This window comes from Rhinatrema bivittatum, chromosome 11, assembly GCF_901001135.1.
Source record: "Rhinatrema bivittatum chromosome 11, aRhiBiv1.1, whole genome shotgun sequence".
NCBI lineage: Eukaryota > Metazoa > Chordata > Amphibia > Gymnophiona > Rhinatrematidae > Rhinatrema > Rhinatrema bivittatum.
Genome location: NC_042625.1, coordinates 43,915,945 through 43,939,138, shown reverse-complemented (window position 1 = coordinate 43,939,138; position 23,194 = coordinate 43,915,945). Strand labels below are relative to the sequence as shown.

The 23,194-nt window shown below is 46.7% G+C and overlaps 1 protein-coding gene across 7 annotated transcripts in view; it reads right to left on the bottom strand.

Annotated features, from left to right (window-relative positions):
* Window positions 1-23,194, bottom strand: part of LOC115100599 (E1A-binding protein p400-like) — a 274,887-nt gene that overhangs the window by 89,478 nt on the left and 162,215 nt on the right. For all 7 annotated transcript variants that reach the window (XM_029619158.1, XM_029619157.1, XM_029619159.1 and 4 more), the window contains 2 exons: window positions 11,172-11,245; window positions 10,469-10,767 (listed from right to left, as the gene is read on the bottom strand). In XM_029619158.1, the coding sequence (XP_029475018.1) occupies window positions 10,469-10,767; window positions 11,172-11,245 (373 nt within the window). The remainder of the gene's footprint in view (window positions 1-10,468; window positions 10,768-11,171; window positions 11,246-23,194) is intronic.

Sequence of the window (23,194 nt, the reverse complement as noted above, 5' to 3'; positions counted from 1 at the left end):
AGTCTACTGACATTCAAATGACGGGGGAGGCTGTATTCCTCCATGTCCTTGTGCTTATCTAAGGATGGTAACGAAATGGACTGATTCAAATGAAAATCCGAGACTACCTTGGGCAAGAAGGATGGATCAGTACGAAGCTGTAATGTTCCTGGAGTCATCCGGAGGAATGGTTCCTGGCACAACAATGCCTGCAGTTCAGAGATGCGATGTGCTGAGCATACAGTCACCTGGAACACGATTTTCAAGGTTAAAAAATGTAAGGATAGGGTATGCAGCGGCTGAAAGGAGGGCCCTGCCAAAAATTCCAATACTAGATTAAGATTCCACAAGGGAACCGGCCACCATAGGGGTGGCCGAAGTTGCTTCACCCCTTTCAGAAAACAGACCACGTCCAAATGAGCCGACAGGAGGGTTCCGTTCACCTCGCTCCTGAAACAGGAGAGAGCCGTTACCTGCACCTTCAAGGAGTTAAGGGCCAAACCTTTATTCAAGCAGTCCTGCAAAAATTCCAGAATAAGTGGGATTTTAACCACCCAAGCAGGGGGGAACACCACGTTCCTCGCAAGAGGGCTCAAATACTCTCCAGACCCACACACATGCCAGGGACATAGAGAACTTTGGAGCGTGGAGTAAGGTGGCAACTACCGCTGCAGAATACCCTTGCTTCATCAGGTGAGCCCTCTCAAGGGTCAGACCGTAAGACAGAATCAAATCGGATCCTCGTGAAGGACAGGTCCCTGCTGTAGCAGGTCTCTGTGTGGTGGGAGGCACAGGGGGTCTCTACCAGGAGTCTCCGCGTGTCCGCATACCACGGATGCTTGAGCCAATCTGGAGCTACTAGTAGGACTAATCTCCTATGGTGCTCGAGTTTGCGAATGACCCTGCCCAGCAGGGGCCACGGAGGAAAGGTGTATAGCAACTCTTCTTCCGGCCAGATCTGAACAAGAGCATTGATCCCCAGGGACCACTGATCTCCTCTGTGACTGAAGAATCGGGGAACCTTTGCATTGTGAGATGCGGCAAGCAGGTCGATGGATGGGAGGCCCCAGCGATCTACTATCAGTTGAAAGGCTTTGGCCGACAACATCCACTCTCCTGGATGCAGACTCTCCCTGCTTAGAAAGTCTGCTACTTCACTTTCAATGCATATCCAGCATAGCTCTCTGCTTCAACGGCAGGGGAGAAAGTTTGACACTTCACGCATATCCAGCATAGCCCTCTGCTTCAACGGCAGGGGAGCAAGACTGATACTTCACTTTCAATGCAAAGCCAGCATAGTTCTCTGCTTCAACGGTAGGGGAGAAAGTTTGACACTTCACGCATATCCAGCATAGCTCTCTGCTTCAACGGCAGGGGAGCAAGACTGATACTTCACTTTCAATGCATAGCCAGCATGGCTCTCTGCTTCAACGGCAGGGGGGAATGAAGAAAGGTGGATCTATATTCAGGCAACAACCAACAAGGACTGAATTACATAGTCTGGATAAACAGATAAGCATGGGTGTAGCTTGCTTATTGCGGTGGTTAATACCCCTAACTAATTAAGCTATTTCACTTAGATGCAGTTCCAACACTGCTCTCTACATTAATGGCGGGGGTGGAAGGGAAATAGAATAAAAAAGGTTACTAAGAGCCAAGAGAAACAGATAAGTATGTGAGAGAAAAAAAAAAGTACGAAAGCTTGCTGGGCAGACTGGATGGGCATTTTGGTCTTCTTCTGCCGTCATTTCTATGTTTCTGCTCTGACATCTTTTCCTGCAATGTGGGAGGCCAAGTTCATCTGTAGATGTATTTCCGTCCATTCCATAAGGAGGTCTATCTCCTGTGACACTTGCTGACTCTTGATTCCACCCTGGCGGTTGATGTAAGCAACCGTCATTGTGTTGTCCGACATTACATGAACCGCTTGATCCTGGAGTCTGTAGCTGAATTGTAGACCCGCCAATCTGACTGCTCGAGCTTCCAGGCAGTTGATGTTTGTTATAGTTAGTGAGGTTTGGGTGGACCCTTGGACACTGTGGCAGCTGACCTCGCCCATGGGGGAAGTCCCGTGAGGGGCCACAGGTCAGGCTCAGCTCTGGACACACAAACACAGATATTTCTTTATTTAGACAGTTTGAGAAGCCACCAGAGGTGGCAGTAGTGAGTAGAAGATGTAGCCGGCTGGGCTAGTATTCCCCAGGGTGCTGGAACAGCGGTTCCTCTGGTAGCAGTGCTGTAATGGAGAGAACTGAGAAAGTGAGTACAATAGAACATTCACAGAGTCCCAAATATGGAGAGGCCCCGAGATAGGGAGAGCTGGCCCTCGAGGAGCAAATACCAGAATCCTGGAGGCAGAGAGACTTGTTGGCAAAGTACTCACACAGCGGTTCCACGTAGGAGATGGCACTGGCATTGGAACGGAGGCAGGCCCTCGAGGAGCGAGTACCTGGTTCCAGGGAGACAGCTCTGAGGAGTGGATGATAGAAGTACTCACTGATTGTGTCTGTAGCGAATTCTTCCAAGTAAAAGAGAAGACAGATGCAGGCAGCGGGTCAGGGAACATGGGCCCTCAAGAAGCGAGTACCAGTTACCTGATAGCGACTTGAAAGAAGCAAAGAGGCCCCCGAGGAGCGGGTACCCCCGTTAGCAGAAAGAGTCCAATGGAAGTTGGAAGGCAGAGTAGCTGGGTACGGAGAGCGAATCTCATCCGTAAGAACACCCTTGCTAACTCAATGGGTAGCAATAAACTATAGGCTTAAATATCCGGGCAGCGTGATGTTATCACAGGGGGATGCCCCTGAGGAACGCGCCAATGAGGAAATAAGAATGAGGGCCGCGCGGTGCGCGCACCCTAAGGTACTGGAAGAACATGGCGGAAGGCAGCGCCCAAGCTGGTCCGGGGACGCCGGAGAGGATGGCAGGCAGATGCCGCGGCAGCCAGGCATCTGTGAAGAGCAGGAGTCGCCGCAAAAAAGGAAAGGTAGGCGGAGTGAAGCTGTCGGGAAGCGACGGTCGCAACAATGTTCCAAGAGGGCCTCTTCCTTGGTCCAAAGTCCCCGGAATGTCAGTTCCCAACAGTGAGCTCCCCAGCCCCAGAGGCTCGTGTCTGTTGTGAGGGCCAGCCAGTTCGGAGAGGACAGGGATACACCCCTGCTCAGATGAGCTTCCTGTAGCCACCACTGGAGCTGACAGCATTCTTCCATCGGTAAGTGGAGGCAAATTGAACAGTCTTGAGACTGTGGATTCCAATGTGACAGTAGTGAGCGATGAAGTGGTCGCATGTGTGCCCTCGCACATGGTACTACCTCCAGCGTTGCCGCCATCAAACAGAGAACTTGGAGATAGCTCCATACCGTCGGGCGTATCATTCTCATTAGGGTGGCCCTTATTTTTCAACTTTTGAAATTCTTTGCTCCCAACCCCTAATCTTGCTCCAATATATGAAAAAGTGCTCCTTGCCAAATTTCAGCTCAATTGAACTATTTTAAGGTGACCCCCAGAGGCCTTAAATTTTCAAATTTCACTGAAAATTAGTATTTCTTATTTAAAACTTTTGTATTTCATTTTCAAACGTTTAGGAAAATAATAGACAAGTATAATCAAAAGATAATTTTATTTATAACTATTTTCTTCATACAGTTATTTAAATGAAATAAAAATTAGTCAAGTATTGAGCAAAAATGAAACCAAAAGAAAAATACATGCTTTGCAAAATAACGTCTAAAATGGAAATATTAACAATAAAAATGTAATAAGATATCAGATTTTACTGCTTCATTAGGCCAGTTTTGGTAGCATCTGGGTATTTTTTTTCTGTGTTTACTAACAATCTGCCACAATGTATTGCTTTTCTTTTTTGTTCTTGGTCAGAATGTTCTGATATTCTTGGATTAGCTTCACTCCTCTCTCAACCACATTGTTAACTACTATAATGATGTTGAGCATTTGAGACAATATTTAGATTCTCATTCCTAAGAATTCTCAGGAGGTTGTTTTCTTAGTTTGTGTAAATTGGTAATGTATCTGCTCAATTGTTTCTTGCCTCTCCAGATTACTTATAAGCTATTGTTGATATTGTTACTAATTATATGTTAAAAACTGATGTAAGAATATCTTTATTTACCTTTCAGATGGAAAGTAACATTATCTTAATGTAAAAGTTTGAAAATTCAATAAAAAAAAAATTACAAAAAACCCCCAAAAAACTACTATAATGCTTTTCAATCTTATTAATTATTTATTTATTTCGGATTTTTATATACCGACATTCTCAATACAATTATCGAATCAGGTCGGTTTACATATAACAAAACTTTCGCAACAAAGGCGTTACATTGAACAGCGTTTTCTTAACCTATAACGTATAACATATGGCATATAACATATAACATATATGTATAAATAAAAAGAATTAAATATTACATAGATAATAATAATAATAACTCGTCAACAGGACGTGGGTAAATGTTCGGCATGTTTAAAGCGAGAATAAATATCTAGAAAAATTGAAGGGGTGGACTAAATTGTGATATGAGGGTACATAGTCCGTGCTGATGTGCAAAAAATGCGAAATATGCATGAGTTGAGGAATACTGATGAATCAGAGTAGAAGTCTTAAACAGGTGTGTATTTCAGATTTGCCGTGGTAGGGTCTTGAGGGGGGGGTGAGGGTGATCTAGGATCTGTTGAAGGTGATCTAGGATCTGTTGTTGGGCTGTTTTTCTTTTTGGCCGGTGTCTAAGTGAACTTGTGATTCTGTATATGTTTGCCTGAAAAGCCACGTTTTTAGGTTTTTCTTAAAAGTTAGATGGCAAGTCTCTTGGCGTAGATCCGGCGGTAGTGAGTTCCAGAGCGTGGGTCCAGCTGTTGAGAGTGCTCGTTTTGTTCGTGAGGTTTTGATTGGGGGAGCATATAGGGAACCTTTGTAGTTGTGCCTGATAGGTCTTTGTGATGTGTGAAGGCGGAGATGCGAGTTTAGATTTAGGTGGGCGATGCCCATGATATCCTTGTGGATCATTGATAGTGTCTTGTAGGTGATTCTAGCTTTTATAGGAAGCCAGTGTAGGCTGTGAAGAATAGGTGTTATGTGGGCTCTTTTATTAGTGTTGGTGAGTAGCCTTGCTGCGGCATTCTGCACCATCTGTAATGGTCTGGTGGATAAAGCTGGAAGACCTAGCAGTAGAGAGTTGCAGTAGTCCAGTTTAGACAGAATTATAGACTGGACTACTAGCCGGAAGTCACAGAAGTGAAGAAGGGGTTTCAGATTTTTCAGCACTTGGAGTTTAAAATAGCATTCTTTAGTTGAGTTGGTGATGAAAGATTTTAGGTAATTGCCAGGTTCTTGTGGCCTGGTTTGGCTTCTGTTGGAAACAGGATGCTGGGCTTGAAGGACCCATGGTCTGACCCAGCATGGCAATTTCTTATGTAATGTTTCCAACCCACATTCGGGCCGATACAGAAAACCTCGCGGAAGAGCCGGCGAGCGCCAATTCTCCTGGGCGCGCGATTCAGGAAGCCAAGGTATGCAAATTTGGGCCCGCGGTAAAAAGGAGGCGCTAGGGACACTAGCGCGTCCCTAGCACCACCTTTTTGACAGAAGTGATGGCTGTCAGCGGGTTTGACAGCCAACGCTTAATTTTACTGGTGTCGGTTGTCGAACCCGCTGGAAGCCACGGGTTCGAAAAAAGGACGCCAGCAAAACTGAGCGTCCGTTTTCCAACCCGTGGGCCGATTTTTTTTTTTTTAATCTTTGGGGCCTCCGACTTAATATCGCTATGGTGTACAGAAAAGTAGTTTTTTCTGCTTTTCTGTACACTTTCTCTGTGCCGGCCGAAATTAACTTCTGCCTTTGGGCAGGTGTTAATTTGTGAAACTAAAATGTGTGGCTTTGCTGCAGATTTTATTGTCTGCATCGCACGGGAATAACTAATATGCCCATCAACATGCAATTGTATGTTGCGGGCGCTATTAGTTTCGGGGGGTTGGCCGCATGTTTTCCACGCGCTATTACCCCTTACTGTATAAGGGTCGAAAATGCGCGGCCAAACGGGAGCTAAAGGTGCATTCGGCCGAGCGCACCATACTGAATCGGCCCGACTGGAAGTTGACATCATCTTTCCAAGTAGATGGACAGTTTTTTAGAAAATTTGTGTTTACTGAAAATCTTGAGAAGCACATCTGATTCTATGGAAATAAAATCATAGAAGTGTTTTTCTTTTAAACGGTTGAGGTCTTCATTACTAACAATGTATATTTTTTTTTCTGCATCGCTGTCTTCTGTAGTCATCATTATAGTAGGGATGGACCCAAAAAACAAAGCTAGGGCTAGTTCTAATAAAGGCTTCTTTCACACCGATCACCTTTTGTTTCTTCGGTCATCATTATAGCAGCCATTTTTTGCTTAATGTCTAGTGGAACTTCAAAGAATGTGAATGCCGCAGTTTCTGGTGATAGATACCATAAATGGTTTACAAATTTTTTCATGGCAGCACTACTAATTTCTGGATCTACGTCCTTATACTCTATTCATTTCAGTAAAAAACTATAATCTAGATACGGAGCTTTCAGAGCCAGCGGTGCTAGGAACCAGACTCGTAAATAGAGTCTGATAAGAAAATGCATGTTCTTCAGATTGAATCATTCTCTTTTTTTGTCAGTTTAAATTGATCTTGGAATAAATATATTTTAAATGCATAAACAGCCTTTGACATCCACTGAGCTCACAGCTCCAGGAACACGAAATGAGACTCCTTTTGGGGGAGTACCACTGAGGAAGGTCATGGCCAATTCTAATAATTTGCGGTAATCATCTCTATGCTGTTTATGATGTAGCTGTTCTTGTAAAAATTCCAGCATACTAACACGAACATCTTCGGTGACAGCTTCTATCCCACTACGGTATTTTTTGTTGTCTATGGTTGACCAGTTTTCCCTAAATCTTTTAAACAAATTCACATCTGGTCCAGAAGCTGCACCCATTACTGTATCAAAACTACTTCTTAAGACTAATTTGAAGATGTGATGTCGACACGGAAGGTAGAGTAAATCACAATCAAACATGTTCTCAAGATTTGTACAGGCAAAAAACAGTTTAATATAAAAAATATCGATTTTGTTAAAGTCTGAAACTTCAGGGTCTTTGGGGGCCAAGTCTGACCAAGTCTGATTGAGCTGAAATTTTACAGAGTACTTTTATCCGGATTGGAACAATTTTGGGGGTTGGGAGACGAAAAATATTTCAGTTAACAAAATCATATACAATTAAGGGCCACCCTAATGCTCATCAACTGACGCACTTGGGACATCTACTTCCGTATCCGCAAGGTTGGAAGGAAGACCTAGCTCTGCTTGGTGTTGAACCGGACTCCCAGTTATTCCAAGAACTAGGAGGGCTTGAGACTGCTTTTGTCCAGGTTTACTACCCAACCAAGTTCCTGAAGGCAGAGGTCACCCTTTTGGTTACCCGGAAACTCTCTTCCACAGACTTGGCACCAGGATTCTCTCTTCTCTCAATGCTGCCGCTATGACCACCATAATCTTGGAAAATGTTCTAGGGGCGGTGGCTAAGCCAAAGGGCAGAACCCAGAACTGATAATGGCGACCCAGTACCGCAAACCGTTGGTGTTCTTGACAGATTGGAATATGTAGGTAGGGCTTGCATAGATCCAAGGAGGTTAAGAACTCTCCTAATTTGTATGGTTGTTATCACAGAGCATAAGATTTCCATGCGGAAATGATTCACTCGAAGATGTCGGTTGACGCTCTTGAGGTTTAGGATGGGGCAAAAGGAACCTTCCTTCTTGTGTATGATGAAATAGATGGAATAACACCCTGTATTTTCCTGGGGTGCAGGTACTGTGATTATAGCCTCATTCTAAGGAGCCTTAAAAGAGTAGTCTCCACTGCCTGCTACTTGTGCTGGGAATGGCAAGGAAGCATCATGAATACATCCTGAGGAGCGCTGTGAAATTACAGCGCTTATCCTTATCATATGACTTTCAGTACCCATTGGCTGAAGTGATCTAGATCCACCACTGGTAGAAGAGGAACAGTCAACCCCCTATGTCCTTGTTCCAGGGTGGGTTGGCAAAATTTCATTGGGGTTTCGGGGCAAACCTGAAGCCGAGCCTGCCCCTCTCTTGGGCTGTTGACTATGAAAGGACTGAGACCTCCCAAAGGGCCGAGACCTCTGAAATGTCGAGTTTGTTTAGGGGCAAAAACGTTGGGAGCCCCTGGATCAGCCCCTCATAGGTGAGGGGCACTGCAACTGCTTCCTCTTATCTTCCGGTAGCCGGGGGACTGGAGAGTCGCCCCATTTACTGGCCAGCTTTGTCAATTCGCTTCCGAAAAGGAGTGATCCTTTAAAGGGATCTTTTTGAGATTGTGTCTGCTGACGAATTCTGCAGCCATAGCTGTCTTCTGGCCGCCACCACTAAGGCCACTCCTCTGGCTGAATTACAGACTAGATCTGAGCCCACGCCCACTAAAAAGGAGGCGGCGGGTTCCATAACCGCTCTGGAATTCACCCCTGAGTCATCCACCTCTTGAGAGAGGAGAAGGCACGAAGAGCTACCAGAGTCATTGCTGCAAGGTCATTGCTACTATGTCAAAGGCTTGTTTAAGGATGGATTCCATCTGTCTATCATGTGCTTCCTTGAAGGTCGCTCCTCCCTCCACTGGGATAGTTGTTCGCTTAGAGATGGCACAGACCAGCACATCCACTTTAGAGAAACGCAAATGCTCTCTCACTGCCAGATCCCAGTGGGTATAGAGCTTTTAATGCTAATCCCCCTTTAAAACTTGCTTCCGGGGCATCCCATTCCAGGTCAATCAACTCCTGGATGGCTTCCAGTTCTGGAAAGTAGCAAGAGGCTTTCCATAGGGAGATCAAAATGGGATTCTTCTTTGGTTCCATCAAAGAATCGGCCCCAGGGACTCCCAGCGTCTTCAGGGTCTGTGAAACCAAGGCCGGCAGTTATGGTTCCAACACAGGGGGAATTTCCCCTTCTTCCAGGGATCCGGATAATCCACTTTGTCTGAGCCATCTGGGTCCCTACCAGGGATGCCGTTGGTAAGGCGAGGCATGCCTTGAGGTCTGTTGATATGACTGGAAAAGGGAGGGCTTACCGGCTGAGGTTCTGCTCAGACAGGGGCAAGTGAGGTAGTAGAATGTGCCTGTACGAAGGATTGTAGACCCTGGAAAAATTTCACCTAAGAGAAGGCAGTCAGGTCCATGCCTAGCCCAGGAGGTACTGGAGTAGGAGCCATTGAATTTCCCTCTTCCATGGATGACCCAGTCAAAGGAGTACTAAGATCTGGGGTACTTCCAGTTAAGGCTGTGGCTAACCCATCCTCTGAATTGGAGGAGCTGGGCTTAGAAAAGTCCAGAGAGGCCAACTCTTCTTGGGCTTCCTCACAGTGCTGACATAAGTTGGAATCCAGGTCAGACTGTGAAGCCCTAATATGACAAGCAGCGCAGAGAGAAAGGCGCTTATGTTTCTTGGCTGCCGGTGCTATTGGTGGTGGTAACTGTGTGTTTTAGTGATTTCAGCTTAAAATTTTTTATGCACACAGATTTTGAGGGCCTAGGCAGCGTGTGCCCGGCTGTTCCTGGTTCTGTGTGTATGTACGCACATGACGTTATGCGCATGGCACTTGCGCAGAGCCAATGCACCGAGCGTACTGATGTTCTATGGAGGGCAATACGGCACATACAAAGATGCGCGCAAGATGGCACTGCCACGGCATACCATGCGGTGTGCTGACCAAGTCTAAAGCGGGGCCTAGCCCACCAGAGGCTGCTCAACCCGCTCAGAAGTCCACTTCCACTTACCACAACGGGATCGGTTACAACGTAGGTATAGCACACCAAGCAAGGAGGCTGGAGGAAGTTTTACCAAAACCCCTCTAAACATCTCTGAATCGGGAAGTAAATCTACTTTTTTTTTTTTTAACTTACCTGGACTCAATGGTTACTGGTTGAGTATAGAGACGGTCTCTGGCTGCGGGGGGAGAGGGCTTTGGCAGTCACCACCGTGCTTGGCTTCCTACACTTGCTGTCTTTCAGTTGCTTAAGCAGAAAAGTCCAAGCTGGGAACTGGCTACTGGACCAAGGCACACCTCTAAGGGATCTCTGAAATTGCCTCAGGAATTCTCAACGGGGGGAGGGACTTTTAGGTATTACCGCAGGACAGCAGGACTCAATTTTCCTTCAATTTAGAAAGTAGAATTTCTTCTTCCAAAAAGTACAGCAATCCCATAGGGAGAGGTACGTCCACTATCTGTTGGAGAATACTGGAGGGCTGAGGTCACTGCAATGGTGTATGTAGGGTGACATCAGCTTTGAAATCTGACTTCATCTCCATCAGCTGGCAGAGGAGCATAATCCATTGGTCCTGAGTCCAGTCTAGGATATTTGAACATTTCTCTCTCTATGGTATACACACATCTGAATTCAAGGCTGAAAAATCCATGTCTAAATAAATACCTCTTCACCACGTGCTGCAGAGAGTCCTCCTGTTGCTCAGGACTTAGGATCAGGCTCTGCAGGGGACCTTGTGGGCTCCCCAAAGCACCTGAAGAAAGCCGGCAGTTCACAAAGCCAGCCCACCCCCACGTGTTGCCTCTGCTGGAACCCTGCAGCGGCGTCCCTCCGCAACAGGTCAAAGAGCAGGTGGCTAACAAGTCCCTGCCATACACCGGGGCTCGGGAACAGCGCCTCTCGTTGCCAGTGAAGATCCGTTCAAGGCGCTCTTTTAAGAGTCTGCTTTTTTGCTCCATGGATTCCTTCAGCAAGAAAAATGGTAAATAGCCATCACTTTTTGTTCGCACTTGTGGTGCATGTAAATTATATCAGAAGGCAACACATTATAAAGTGACTTGGAGAGAAAGGCAATAAGGGCATTTTTCTAGGTTAGAAAAATCATACCCCCCCCCCCCCCCCCCCCCTTATTCCTCCCTATATGCTCCTCATGCAGTTAGAGCACATTAAGACAAACCTCCTCCAAAGACAGTCTAGGGAAAATTACAAGTCCATTTGTAGTCTCTGAGAACAGCATATATTTAATGCTGCGGCACCAAGCTGACCCTTCTGGGCAGAAGGCTCCAGAGTCATAGTCACTTTCAAACCTCATGGCTGTTTCACATTTTGCTAGCAGCCTCTGTCTGGCATTCCTGTTCTGTTACTGTACCTGAATCGAGACTCCTGCAGTAGGCGCTGCTTTAGATAATATTCCCTGTTCTCCTGGTGCAAATGTAGCTCTCCCTGTGATACCACCAAGATTTTTGGTTGGAAAAAAACAATTAATTAAAATAAACTTGTGGAAAATTTGTCTCCCCCTACTGGTTTTTGGAGGAAACCACACAATTCAGAATGATACAAAAACCAAAAAACTATTTTATTTGAAGAAATACAATGAGGCAATCAGCAGTTCTATGACATACAAGGCAACATTTTTAAAGATGTAAGCATCTTTTATGCAGGTAAAAGTTGAGTTACTCTTCAAAGATGCATTTGAAGAGAAGTAACCTTCTATGATCCGGGGCTACTATATGTAACTTATTGCTTCTTTTCTTGTCTGATTTGGGGTTGTCTATACTCGCCATTGTTTTACCATTTGATGGCATGGTCAGATGATGTAACATCAGTTTTTATCTGTTATTATACGACTGCATTGTTTTATTATGTATTATAATTTTATATATATTGCAATTTTGTTATGTATATTTTGTTGTATACCGCCACGATCTGTGGAGTGTGTAGCTAAGAAATTCTTTTAAATAAATAAATAAATCTAAATAAGCCCTATATGGGTAAGTGGATTTTTAACTGTCTGGAAATCTGAGCATGCTTTCATAATGTCTCTACTTTCTGCTGTACAGAAAGAGGCCTTGTGAACATGATGTTTTGCAGGTGTTTTTGGAAACTAAATGCATACATTTAATTTCACAGAAAGTATGCATGTTTTAGGGTTGGCATCAACATGCCTGACCGAGGCCATCGTTTGGAAATGTGCATGGGTACATGTGGTACTTTTAGCTACATAACCTGATATTCAAAGCCAATGTCTGCAGGCAACCAGTACTTGGAAATTGGGCTTCAAAGTATATGTGTACCTTTGCATTTAGGAACTACAGTGAAACTGTAGCCCATAATACTTTATTTGAAAAACTGAGCCACTGTTGTTAATTTGCTTCCATATCTTGGGGTCCCTATGCTCAAGCCCACCTTTCCCCTGACAGTTCGGATTAGTGTCTATCTATTGCCCTGCTGCTGTAATGCAGTCTCACAGCTCTTGAAAGCTCTGCAACTTAAAATGAGAATTAAGGAACCTAAGCAAAAGCTGGAAACACACTCAGCTGAAAGTCAGGCTTAAAAAGTAAGAAAGTTCTGCTTCCAGCCACCTGCATATCAGATACCTTTCAATAATCACTAGATCGTGGGCATTCTTACGCTAATCAAATGTTTTTTATTAAATAAATCAATAAAAGGTATATAGTTAAAACATATTTACTGAACATTTCGCTATCTCCAATTATCTGCATATGATCTGCTACTTAAACAGATTTTTAAAACCAAAAAAAGCTATTTGCATATCACACAGTTCATGTAACACAAGTTGCAATGTTTTGGGTTTCTCAGACACCTTCACTCTCATCCAGATAACTGGGCATGAGGCATGGACGCACACAGTTGCTGCTACTTGGTAAGTCTTCACCTGTACATCCCACTCATCCTCTACTCTTTGTGTACTGAAAAGCAAGCATCAGTTTGAATTAACCCCCACCAAAAAGTTCTGGTGACCTACTTGCCATGATAAACCTCCTGGAAGAGGATCACCCACTCTAATCAGCGCTTCGCCTTGCCAACAAAAACCTGCAGCTAGCAGCTGAATAGAGGAAAATTGGTTCTTACCTGCTAATTTTCATTCCTGTAGTACCACAGATTAGTCCAGACTCCTGGGTTTTGCCTCCCTGCCAGCAGATGGAGACAAAGTTTCACTGATACATTACCCAGTGTGCCACCTGCAGTCCCTCAGTATTGACATGTACCCAAGCCAAGATGACAGCAACCATACATTTCTAAGCAAACTCGTAAGCATACTCCCTCCCCTCTAACTAGCCGGAAGAAGGTGAAGTTACCCAAAAAGATAATAGAAAACTCGTTTCCCAAATTTAAAACCTCCAACAACTCTGCACTATATACAAAGCACCAGTAAATGGATGGGTCTCTGGACTGATCTGTGGTACTACAAGAACAAAAATTAGCAGGTAAGAACCAATTTTCCTTTCCCTGTACATATCCAGATCAGTCCAGACTCCTGGGATATACCTAAGCTCCCCTTAACTTGGGTGTGACCTGGAGCGTTTTGCTCATAGAACACCCTCACCAGGAGGAGGAAGTGACGTCATCCCAGCAGATGGCTACCTAAACCTGAGTCTCCCCCGACACCCGACAAAATCTCCTAACATTGAGCACTTCAGCGGGCAACCTTTTATCCAATAATTTCCAACGGCAGCCTGATCATTAGCAGATGTCGAATCGGCGGAAAACGCTTGATTTAAAGAAGTATTCTTACCACAAACTAGCACTGAAAGGTGAACCCCCAGGAGCTACCATGGCGGCTGCACGCGCAGAATCAGCGGAGTCGATCGAGGATGCAGTCGGCTCGCTTTCAAATGAAAATGTGCTGCCTACGAAGGCGGAAATGAAAAGCTGGTTTGCCAAACTGAAAAAAGAAATAACAGCTAATACCGCTGACATCATGACCTCGATAGAGGAGCTTAAGGGGGACATAGCCAAAAATGGCCGCCGTATATTTGAAGTTGAAACTAGGGCGGAAGCAAATGGCAAAGATATCAAAGCGAATCAGGAAAAACTGAATATCATGCAAGCTGAGATGGAGCACCTTCAGGAAAAGGTAGAAGACCTCGAAAATAGATCTAGATGCCACAATCTCCGTTTTCGAGGCATCCCGGAGCTGCCCGAATATTTGAATTGCACGACAATAGTGGCTCAGATCAGCGTCATGCTGCTCAGAGAAGGTGCGGCCAAATCGACATCAGAACAGGACGTGGAGGTGAAAATAGCTCGAGCCCATAGTGTGTTGGGTCCTCGGGTCAATAACCTACCAAAAGACATCATACCTTGCTACCACGAATTTGCCATCAAAGAAAAAATAGCCGGGATAGCGAGACAACAACTTACGTGGCAGGGACATGAGATCATGATTTTTATAGATCTCTCTCCGACGACAATCAAGAAGCGGAGGGACTTCAAACCCATTATGGATCTCCTACGCAAGGATAATGGAGAAATTACTTATCTGATAATTTCGTTTTCCTTAGTGTAGACAGATGGACTCAGAACCAATGGGTATAGTGTACTCATGCTAGCAGTTGGAGACGGATCAGATTTCAATCTGACGTCAGCCCCTAGTACATATACCCCTGCAGGAAGTGCAGATCCTCAGTATTCTTCCTTGCAAAGCATTGTGGATATATGTTTGACTGACTGATTGGTTAATTTGATTAACTTGTATAACTTCGTAACTATATAAACATTATAACTTGATTAACTGGATTAATTTGAACTGGTCGATTGAGTATAGCTGGAGACCGCCAGGGAGCTCAACCGGAAAGCATCGACACCCAGCCGGGTGGAGACCTAGGTAAACGAAAAGAGGCTTACCCTTGAATCATTTGCAATTCCATGCATGACGGCAGCCAAGGGCGGGCTGCTGAGTCCATCTGTCCACATTAAGGAAAACGAAATTATAAGGTAAGTAATTTCTCCATTTCCTAGCATGTAGCAGATGGACTCAGAACCAATGGGATGTATAAAAGCTACTTCCGAACCGGGTGGGAGGCTGCCTGTGACCCACTCAGTATTGCCCTTGCAAATGCCGTGTCCTCCCGGGCCTGAACATCCAGACGGTAGAATCTGGAGAAGGTATGGATGGAGGACCATGTCGCCGCCCTGCAAATCTCGGCAGGTGACATCATTCTTGTTTCTGCCCAGGATGCTGCCTGGACTCTGATCGAATGGGCCTTGACCTGTAGAGGCGGAGTTTTCCCTGCTTCTACGTAGGCCACCTTGATGACTTCCTTGATCCAGCGGGCTATGGTTGCCCGCGAGGCTGCTTCCCCTAGTCTTTTCCCGCTGTGAAGGACGAAAAGGTGGTCTGTCTTCCGTACGGGTTCTGACATTTCCAGGTATCTGGAAAGGATTCTGCCAACGTTGAGGTGACGCAGACTACGGGCTTCTTCCGAATTCTTCAGGGCTCCCACCGACGGGAGCGAGATGGTCTGGTTCAGATGGAAGTGGGAGACCACTTTGGGAAGAAATGACGGTACCGTGCGCAGCTGGATGGATCCCGGAGTGAACCTAAGAAAGGGTTCACGGCAGGACAGTGCTTGTAGTTCAGAGATGCGTCGCGCTGAACAAACTGCCAGTAGGAAGACAATCTTCAGGGTCAACTGATGGAGTGATAGTCCTCGAAGAGGTCTGAAGGTAGTTCCAGACAGGAAGTCCAAGACGAGGTTGAGATTCCACAGAGGTACCGGCCACTTCAGTGGTGGATGAATGTGTTTGACTCCTTTCAGGAAACGTGAAACATCCGGGTGAGAGGCTAGGCTATCGCTCTTGCCTCTGGTGCCGAAGCATGCCAGTGCTGCGACCTGTACCTTGATGGAGTTGAGGGACAGACTTCTGATTCTCATTGCGGAGCGCAACCGGGCCCTGTGCCCGAGCTGTTTCCCCTCTTGTTGTGCTTGTTCCGAAAGGACTGGTTCCTGCCCGAAGGGCGGGGCACCTGGTAGTTGCTCCTGTATGGGTTGAAGCACTGCGAGCTTCTGCCCCTGGTCGCTGGGCTCTCCTTGACTTGTCTTCCAGAAGGCGCGGTACTGGGGATTCACCCCATTTGCCCGCCATCTTTTCTAAATCGCTGCCAAACAGAAGTGTTCCTTTGAAGGGCATCCTTGTGAGACGTGTTTTGGAAGACGGGTCAGCCGACCAGTTTCTGAGCCAGAGCTGTCTCCTGGCTGCCACCGCCGATGATACTCCTCTGGCCACTGTGTGTACGAGGTCTGAGGCTGCGTCCGTTAGAAAGGATAGCGCTGGGTCCAGGATATCTCTCGGAGTGCCGTTCCTGGCCTGGGATAAGCAGGCACGTGTCACCACGGTGCAGCAGGCCGCAATCTGAAGAGACATAGCGGCCACGTCAAATGACTGTTTAAGCATGGCTTCCAGCCGCCGGTCATGCGTGTCCTTGAGTGCTGCTCCTCCCTCTACCGGAATGGTGGTGCGCTTGGAGACTGCGCAGACCATGGCATCCACTCTAGGACAAGCAAGCATATCTTTGGTTGCTGGATCCAGGGGGTAAAGCTGGCCAAGGCCCGCCCCCCTTTAAAGGCAGACTCTGGGGTGTTCCATTCCAAGTCAATTAGCTGTTGAGCGGCTCGCAAGAGCGGGAAATGATGGGAGGTCTGTCGAAGGCCTTCCAGAAATGGGTTCTCCTCGGGATCCCCCTGGGTTTCTGACTCCGGAATCGCCAGTTCCGTCAGGCATTGGGAGACCAGATCCGGGAGCTCCTCCCTTGTGAAGAACAGTCTCATGGTTCGGTGGGGTTCTGTCCCCGAGGGGAGTTCTCCTTCTTCTAGGGGTTTGAATTCTTCTTCTGAAATGTCCGTGCCCCCGAAGGTGGGACTACTTGGCGGTAAGGGCGGTAAGGGCCTATGCCTAGGTCTTGAGGGGCCTGAAGCATAGGGGTCCTCCTGCGACGTATGTGGTTGGTCCGCCCGTTTGCATTCGGACAAAGGCGTGAATCCCCTTGAAGAGTTCCACCCAAGAAATAGACGAGGGGTCCACAATGAGTGGTGCTGCTTCCCTGGGAGCCTCCAGCTGAGAGGGAGTTCCGCTGGGGTTTGCTAGCTCCAGGGAGCCCCCTGAAGAGCTAGTCCCCGGCCCTGGGCGAGGCTGAACCTGTGGTGGATCTCCCAGGGCCTCCTCGCATTGGGTGCATAAGGCATCAGCTTCCTGGCTCTGGGCGGCCCTGAGGTGGCATGCTGAGCAGAGGCCTAGGGATTTTACTTCCGTTATTGGAGGAGTCGAGGTTGCCTGCGCATACATGTTTCACTCCGGAGCGCCTGGCCGCGTGCGTGGAGGTTGTGCGCGTATCTGTGCGCTTAACCGGGGTTGTGCGCGCGGGTAGTCGAGTGCGCATAGTCCATGTGACCGGGACTTGTGCGCGCCGCTTATGCGTCCAAGGGTTCTTGTGCGTATATAACCTACGCGCAGAAGTAGGTTTGTGCGCACAAGTAAATTTTGTGCGCTCGGTCGGGCGGCGATGTGAACGGCGAGATTAAGGCCAAGATGGCGACGGCGACCATGCGGGCAAGATGGCGACTACCTCGGAGGGTCTCCACGTGGGTAGGCCCTTGGAAATGCCGGGGTCTGGCCCTGCTAGGGCGGATCAACCCGGTGGCGCTGGCTTCGGCCGATGGCCTGCGCTCGTCCTCAATCCTCGGAGACCAATACAAGTAAAGATTTCTACCTTACCTTATCTTCGGCGCTTCCCGGTCTCGACCCGGGCGGTCTCCGGCTGCGGGGGGAGAGGGCAACTACCTTCACCGCCGCTTTTGAGGGTGCACCCGCTGCCTCTCAGCCGCGCCCGAACTCCTCTCGCTCGGGGGCTGTAAGTCTTCGCCGCAATTCGGCTCCGGACCGAGGCTGCCTCTATGCCACGCCCGATCCTTCGGGGGCTAGGTTCCACTGTGATTCGGCCGCCGGACCAAGGCTCACATCCGAGGGACCACGGAAATCACCTCGGGAATCTCGACTGGGGGAGGCGCCCGAGGGTGTCACCGCAGGAGAGTGGGGCTCGTCTTTAGTAGAATTTTCTTCTTTAAAATTTGGTTCCAACGCTCTGAGAGCGTGCAGATAGCTCCTAACTGCTATGGAGATGGAAAACACTGAGGATCTGCACTTCCTGCAGGGGTATATGTACTAGGGGCTGACGTCAGATTGAAATCTGATCCATCTCCAACTGCTAGCACGAGTACACTATACCCATTGGTTCTGAGTCCATCTGCTATAAGCTAGGAAACATCAGATACAGAAGGCTCTTTCCATTCGGGATCAGTTTTACAGTGAAGGGTGATGCTCATTGCGCGAAAACACCTGCTGAGGCCTCTCAAGTACTGCGGGAGGCGGGTTACCCGGAGATAGCAGAGCTGCCAGGAATCTCAAAGCCATCTATTCGAAAAGAATATCCCCCACAATGGCAAAGGGTGAATAGAGGGGATAAAAGGCTGCGCCGGCATCCTGATTCTACCCCTCAGGGATGAGAACAAGTATGACAGGGTTATTTGAGTACTCAAAGGTTTTTTGCGCGGCAGTAAGTGAACTGTTCAAGACACACAAAGACGGAGCTGCAAATGATCATAAGTATACGGTTAAAAGTTGCTACTCGATAGGGACGCATAACAATCATTACTCTGTATTTAATAATCCTGTCTATAGAAGCTAGAGTTCTAATGTTATAAGGCTTTAGGCTGGTTTCTTTAGTGAATATGGAGTATTTTGTATGTTAGAGTTTATTAAAATTTCAGATTACAAGCAGTCGGATGGGGAAGGCTACTGTTGGGATGATTGACTCCTCCCCAGTTCAGACAGTATGGCCTCGGGAAAAGGAGCATGCTGAGGGGGAGATGGGAAAGCTGGGGGGGGGGGGGATATAGAGGTTAGACTATTTTACTTGCCATTTGGTATGGGGAAAGGTTTGGAATTACTACTATATAGGCATGTACGTACTATAGAGCAGCCGAGATTGACGGCCTTGTCAATATTGCCACATATCAAATTATTATGACGACCTTAAACATTATGTCCCTTAATGTTAAGGGACAGAACACGCCTTTAAAACGGCAATCTCTTTTCGATGAGCTGACTCAGCATCATGTTATGATAGCCCTTGTTCAGGAAACCCACTTGAAGAAGAGAGATGAACGTTTACTTAAGCATCCTCACTACCCTAAGCAATATTGGGCTGCTAGACCTATATCTCATAAATACTTAGGGGTCAGAATATTACTGCATAAAGACTTGATCTATGAAGAAATAACATGTTACCCAGATCCAGAGGGTAGATACCTGCTCCTAGTCATTGCTATTGGTGGGGAGAAATACTCACGGATAAGCTCCTATGCTCCAAACACTGCACAGGGTTATTACTTGGAATGTTTATCCCAGGGTATTGATCATTGTGCTGAGGGTCATCTGATACTGGGTGGTGATTTCAATATGACAGTTAACCCTAGATTGGATAATTCACACGGAAGCATTCAAACCAAGCGGAAAGACCGCCAAATCTTCCATAGATTTGTGCAACGCCATGGCCTAATTGACACATGGAGAGTTTGGCACCCTAAATTACGGAATTACACTTTTTTTTCCAGAGCAGATAAAACTTACTCCAGAATTGACTATCTTTTTGTGGCTAAAAGTTGTTCCAATCAGGTTGCCCGCCCGTCTATGGAACCTATTACTTGGTCGGATCATGGTCCAGTTTTTATGCAGTTACATATTTCTGGGTATGCTAGAGGGCAGCAATATTGGAAGCTTAATGATAGCCTCCTTGAAGATGAGGAATTTTGTACGCAATTGCAATCTGATATTCAGGAATACTTGCAGATTAATGATACTCCTGATATTTCTCCTATAATATTGTGGGACTGTCTCAAAGCAGTACTGAGGGGTACATTTATAGCTAGGGGGGCCCATGTAAAGAGGCGTAAACAGCAGGATAAGATGGACACACTCCAGCAATTGCAGCGATTGGGGTTCGTACACTTGGCCACAGAGGATAATTGCCTTTTGGCACAAATGGACAAACTGCGTCATCATCTGGCAGAAATTGAAGCGGCCCAGATAGCCCACCAACTAGAATGCATTAAGCAGCTATGCTATGAGGGGGGAAACAAGGCTGGTAGACAATTAGCCCGTAAACTGAAGACCAAACATACCCAGAATAATATTGTAAAGCTAAAAGATGAAAATGGGAAGATACTAACTTCCAATGTAGACATACGTCAATGATTTATACGCTTCTACTTGGAGCTTTATGCACCTACCACTAACATAAGCCAATCCGAGATAGAGGACTATTTACAACAAACGCATCTACCGCAGGTAACTCCCGGAGCACAAAAATTTCTAGTTCGGGACATTACTGCTGCAGAGGTCGCATGGGCAATAAAATCTCTGAAAGCGGGCAAGTCGCCAGGGCTGGACGGTTTCACAGCACCCTTTTACAAAAAATTTGCCTCTTTGCTTGTTCCCCCATTGGTCACTTTATTTAACTCTTTACAAGGCCGGAACTCGATTTCCCAGGTAGCTAACCTTGCGGGGGTGACTCTAATTGCTAAGCCTGGACGTGATCCAACGGTCTGTGGATCGTACCGCCCCATATCCTTAATAAATTTAGATATGAAAATTCTAGCTAAAATATTGGCCCATAGGCTTAATGTTTCTCTCCCTGGGCTGATACACACCGACCAATCTGGTTTTATTCCCGGTCGAATGGCATCGGACAATGTCTGCAAAACGGTCGATGCCATGTGGTGGCACGTTCTCAAGATATCCCCTTGGTACTCTTAGCCATAGATGCCGAAAAGGCTTTCGATTATGTACATTGGCCATTCTTGTTCCAGACCATGTGACAATTCAACCTAGGGGATAAATTCATAAACTGGATCCAAAAGTTATATGAGGCACCACAGCCTGCTTAAAAATCAATGGGGGGTACTCACAACTGTTTGTTGTTGGGTGAGGGACTAGGCAGGGTTGTCCGCTCTCTCCATTATTATTTGCTCTCTTTTTAGAACCCTTTACCCAACGAATTCGAAGCAACAATTTAATAAAAGGAATACAGGTTGGCGAATTTTCTTCTAAATTGTCCCTTTTCGCCGACGATATCCTGTTTACAGTTACTGAACCCTCTCAGTCGTTAAGGGCAGTCACAGAGGAAATTACAGCCTTTAGCTTAGTTTCTGGTTTCACAATCAATTGGGAAAAATCTGAATTATTGAATGTCTCTCTGCCATCTGATTCTATAGCCCAGCTCAAACAGGATCACCCCTTTAAATGGGCCAACCAAAAAATAAAATACTTGGGGGTCTATTTGGGCACTGAAAGCAATCTGTTCCATTTAAATTAGCCATCACTTATGGCTAAAATATATAAAGACCTTGAGGAGTGGGACTGGTACCATATTTCATGGTTAGGGCGGCTGGCAGTACTAAAGATGAACATCATGCCTCGGATTCTCTATCTGTTGCAAACTTTGCCAATTGTTATACCCGCGAAGCTATTGGATAAATGGCAAAAAAGATTAAATAAATACTTATGGAAGGAGAAAAGATCCAGAATAGCGAAAGAGACACTGTATTTACCTAGACATCAAGGTGGACTGGGTATGCCTAATCTCACTCGATATCAAGGAGCTGCTCAGCTTAAAGCGGCAGTAGAATGGCACAATATTAAGCATCGCAAGCCCTGGGTACAGTTGGAGCAGGCGATAATTGGGAATCTTCCTATCAATGCCTTGTTGTGGCAACCACGGGGCACTTGGCATCCATTGGTGAGATTTCCTGAGACCTTTAGATAACCCAATAATGCATGCCTCCCATCTAAGAGCCTAAGCTCCCCTGCATGAGGTGTAGAGAAATCTAAATCCAGAAAAGCTGGAAGCTCCACTGTCTAACTAAGATGGAATGCCAAGACTACTTCAGGCAGAAAAGAAGGCACCATGCATAAAGATAACCTGATTCCAATATCTGTAGGAAGGGATCTCAACATGACAGTGCCTGGAGCTCTGAATTTCTCTTGGCTGATCAAATAGCCACCAAGAAAACCACTTTAAGAGTCAATTTCTTAACTGTAGCTCTCTTTAGTAGATAAAACAGAGCCTCACTTAATCGTTTAAGGACTAGATTCAGATTCCAAGATGGACAAATGTTCCACACCTGAGGACACACACAGAGCCTCACATCAGACTAGGACTCGAAGAGCCTCCAAATTCACACATACGTCAAGGATGTAGAAGGTCACCTAGCCTACAATAAGGTAGAAATAACCGCTTGAGAATATCCCTTCCATCTCAGCCGTCTCCTCTCAAAAGCAAAGCAGAGAGACAGAAGCGAGCCTCCTGACCCGAAAATACTGGGCCCTAGTGGAAAAGAGTCAATCGATGTCCAAACCTTAGGGGACCGTTTACGGCCATATTGATCAGATATGGGAATCATGGTAGATGTGGCTACTCTGGAGCTACCAGGATCATGTTGCTTCGATGTTTCTCTATCCAACATAATCCCTTGTCCACCAGAGACCACGGAGAGAAGACAAAGAAGAATCCCTTAAGTCCATGGAAGCACCAGAGCTGCGACTCCTTCCATACCGAGTTCTGTTCAGCATCTGTAAAACCGCGATGCCTTGGTGTTGTTTTTGGTTGGAATACCCCTATCTTCTGTGATGGAGACACATTGCTTGCTGCCTCTGACAGCTCCCATTCCCTGGGATCTAACTTTCTCCGACTGAGAAAATCCGCCTGAATGTTGTTCACTCTGGCGATGCTAAACTCTGCTCCAAGTGCTGCTCTGCCCAGAGAATCAATTTTTAGGCCTCTCGAGCCACTGCCTGATTTTTGGTTGAAGATGAACGACCCTGGAGACCGCAGACTGTCCCTGGGAGAAGGACTTCGCTCGGGTGAGCCAGTCGTCCAGGTAGGGGTGGACTAGGAGCCCCTCCCGTCTCAGAGCAGCCGCAACTACCACCATGATTTTTGTGAACGTCCGTGGGGCGGTCGCCAGCCCGAAGGGGAGGGCTTGGAACTGATAGTGTCTGTTCAGAATCTTGAAGTGAAAAAACCTGTGATGTGCCTTCAGAATGGGGATGTGGAGATAGGCCTCTCTCAGGTTGAGGGAGGCAAGGAATTCCCCTTGATGTACTGCCGCAATCATGGAGCGCAGGGTCTCCATGCGGAAACGGAGGACCCTTAGGGACTTGTTGACCTCCTTGAGATCCAGAATTTGGCGGAAAGAAGCGTCCTTCTTGGGCACGACGAAGTAGATGGAATAATGGCCCGAGCCCACCTCTCGGAAGGGGACGGGAGCAATGGCCCCGAAGCTCAGGAGTCTGTCCAAGGTCTGTTGCACT